Below are 2,376 nucleotides of genomic sequence, written 5' to 3' on the forward strand. Positions count from 1 at the left end.
TAGGTTCTTTACCCAGAGAGTGGTGAGGGCATGGAATGCGCTGCCTGTGGGAGTGGCAGAGTCAGAATCATTGGTGACCTTTAAGCGGCAATTGAATAGGTACATGGATGGGTGCTTAAGCTAGGACAAATGTTTGGCACATCATGGGCCAAAGGGCCTGTTCTGTGCTGTATTGTTCTATGTTCTATAACTAACATGAAAGAAAGAACTGGGATAAATGGATCATTCTCATATTGGTCAACTGTACTTAGTGAGACACAGGAAGCTGAAAATGTGTTGCTGGAACAGTGCAGCAGGTCAGGCAGCATCCAGGGAACAGGAGAATCGACATTTCGGGCATAAGCCCTTCTTCAGGAACGAAACATCGATTCTCCTGTTCCCTGGATGCTGCCTGACCTGCTGCGCTGTTCCAGCAACACATTTTCAGCTCTGATCTCCAGCATCTGCAGACCTCACTTTCTCCTCAAAGACACCACAGGAATCAGAGCTAGAGCCTCAACTATTTACAATCTATATTCGTGATTTGGACGAAGGAACTCAGTATATTTTAACCAGGTTGTTGTGGATACCAAGTTAGGTAGGAAAGCAAATTGGAAAAAGGATGCTCAAAGATTGGTGTGAGTGGAATGGGTTTCAGTTCATGGGGCACTGACCCCAGGCCTTGGGTAGTAGGAAGCTACTCTGGTGGGATGGGCTTCACTTGAACTGCTGGAACCAGTGTCCTGGCAAATTGCATTACAATGGCTATCTACAAAGTTTTTAACTAGTTGGGAGGGCAGAGGAGGTAAGTAAGCTTACAAAACAAGATGATATAGCAGTATCACAGGACAGCTATTTGGTCAAATTGGGATTTTATACATTTAGTGATAGCTTGTGGAAAAATGGGGCATGATTATTGGTGCAATCTTTCCAGTTAAATTGTGATACCCTCATTATTCCTTCAGTATGCTTGGATGTATCTCATTAGATTTGTTCTCAATCCATTGAAATTGGCCCTCCTCCAATTACCTAGCTTTACTCTGAATTACTTGTTCTCCTCTTCCATAACCAACCTAAAAACTTTATGATACCATGATGTCTGCCTCTTAAGGTGTTCCCCTACTTGAACTACCTCATTGCCCAGAATCAGATCCAGCACTTTCTCCTGCCTTATTGGACCAGAAATAGATTCATGTAGAAAATTCTGAACACCAGGAGTGCTTCCCCAGATATCCTATCTCATTTTGCTCACCTTCTGCACAAGACCTGCATGTCTTACAATCGTCATCTCCATTGAAACGATCTTGATAGGTTTTGTCAGCACATTGATGGCATTCTGTGCCACTGGTCGATGTACAATGTCCATTTACTCGCTGACCTAGGAAAGAAGAATAAGGTTACAAGCTATTAAGCTCCAACAAAGGAGTGTTCTACAAAGGAAACCCACAAATGTTGCATATCTGTAGGACTGAGAGCAAAGGGCAGCAGGTAGAATGTGTATGTGTTCCTCACTGTAAACATTATTTTTAAAAGCTTTGCTTGGATGTGTCCAGGCACTATTATCGTGTCTTAACTGGCTGGTTTACTGGGCATTGAGTCAGGAGTCACCTAATTCTGGCAGACAGGATTAAGAAAAACACCATGGAATTTTATAAGTATACAATGAGCAAGGGGATTACCACGGAAATAATGGAGCCTATTAGAGACCATGCATGGAACTGGAGGATGGTCTTAAATGACTATTTCCCACCTGCACTCACGAAGGAGAAAGATATTTTTATAATATATTTTTATTAAGAAAAAATAGATTTTTAAAATATTACAACAAAGACAAACCAATGCAATTCAAAACAATACAAAAATAGTACAAAACTAAACCCAAATAATAAAAAAAATTCCCCAACCCACCCTCCTATACGAATGTATAAACATATATAGAAAAGTATAAAATTAAAAAAAACCTAAACTAGCTATTTAACTAACTAAATAAATAACCACCAACAAACAAATAAATAGTAATAACTCAGCCCAGCCAAACAAAACACTCATACGTTCACAGTTCCTCCTCCCTGGATATTGGACTCATGAAACACAATCGTTACGGCTATATAAAAGCCCTTGTTAGTGTGGCAGATAAATCTGTGTCCAGGTATTTCAAAAAGGGTTGCCATGTCTTGTAAAAATTCTCAGTTTTGTGGTGTACCATATTTGAGAGAAAATCCAGGGGGATATGGTCCATAACAATCTTCCGCCAACCTGACAGGCCTGGGGGGTTTTGTGATATCCAACCTAGCAAAATATTCTTCCTTGCACAGAATGTAAGAATATTGAAAAGCTTTTTCTTATGCGCGTCTGCAGGAAATACAATGGGTAGGCCCAAAAGGAGAGAAATAGGGT

General features: G+C 40.6%; 1 protein-coding gene across 2 annotated transcripts in view; it reads right to left on the reverse strand.

The window, feature by feature from the left end:
- LOC122543384 (tumor necrosis factor receptor superfamily member 14-like) overlaps window positions 1–2,376 on the reverse strand; it is a 59,162-nt gene that overhangs the window by 35,019 nt on the left and 21,767 nt on the right. For both annotated transcript variants that reach the window (XM_043682062.1, XM_043682063.1), the window contains exon 3: window positions 1,232–1,357. In XM_043682062.1, the coding sequence (XP_043537997.1) occupies window positions 1,232–1,357 (126 nt within the window). The remainder of the gene's footprint in view (window positions 1–1,231; window positions 1,358–2,376) is intronic.

Source organism: Chiloscyllium plagiosum, chromosome 43, assembly GCF_004010195.1.
Source record: "Chiloscyllium plagiosum isolate BGI_BamShark_2017 chromosome 43, ASM401019v2, whole genome shotgun sequence".
Classification (NCBI taxonomy): domain Eukaryota; kingdom Metazoa; phylum Chordata; class Chondrichthyes; order Orectolobiformes; family Hemiscylliidae; genus Chiloscyllium; species Chiloscyllium plagiosum.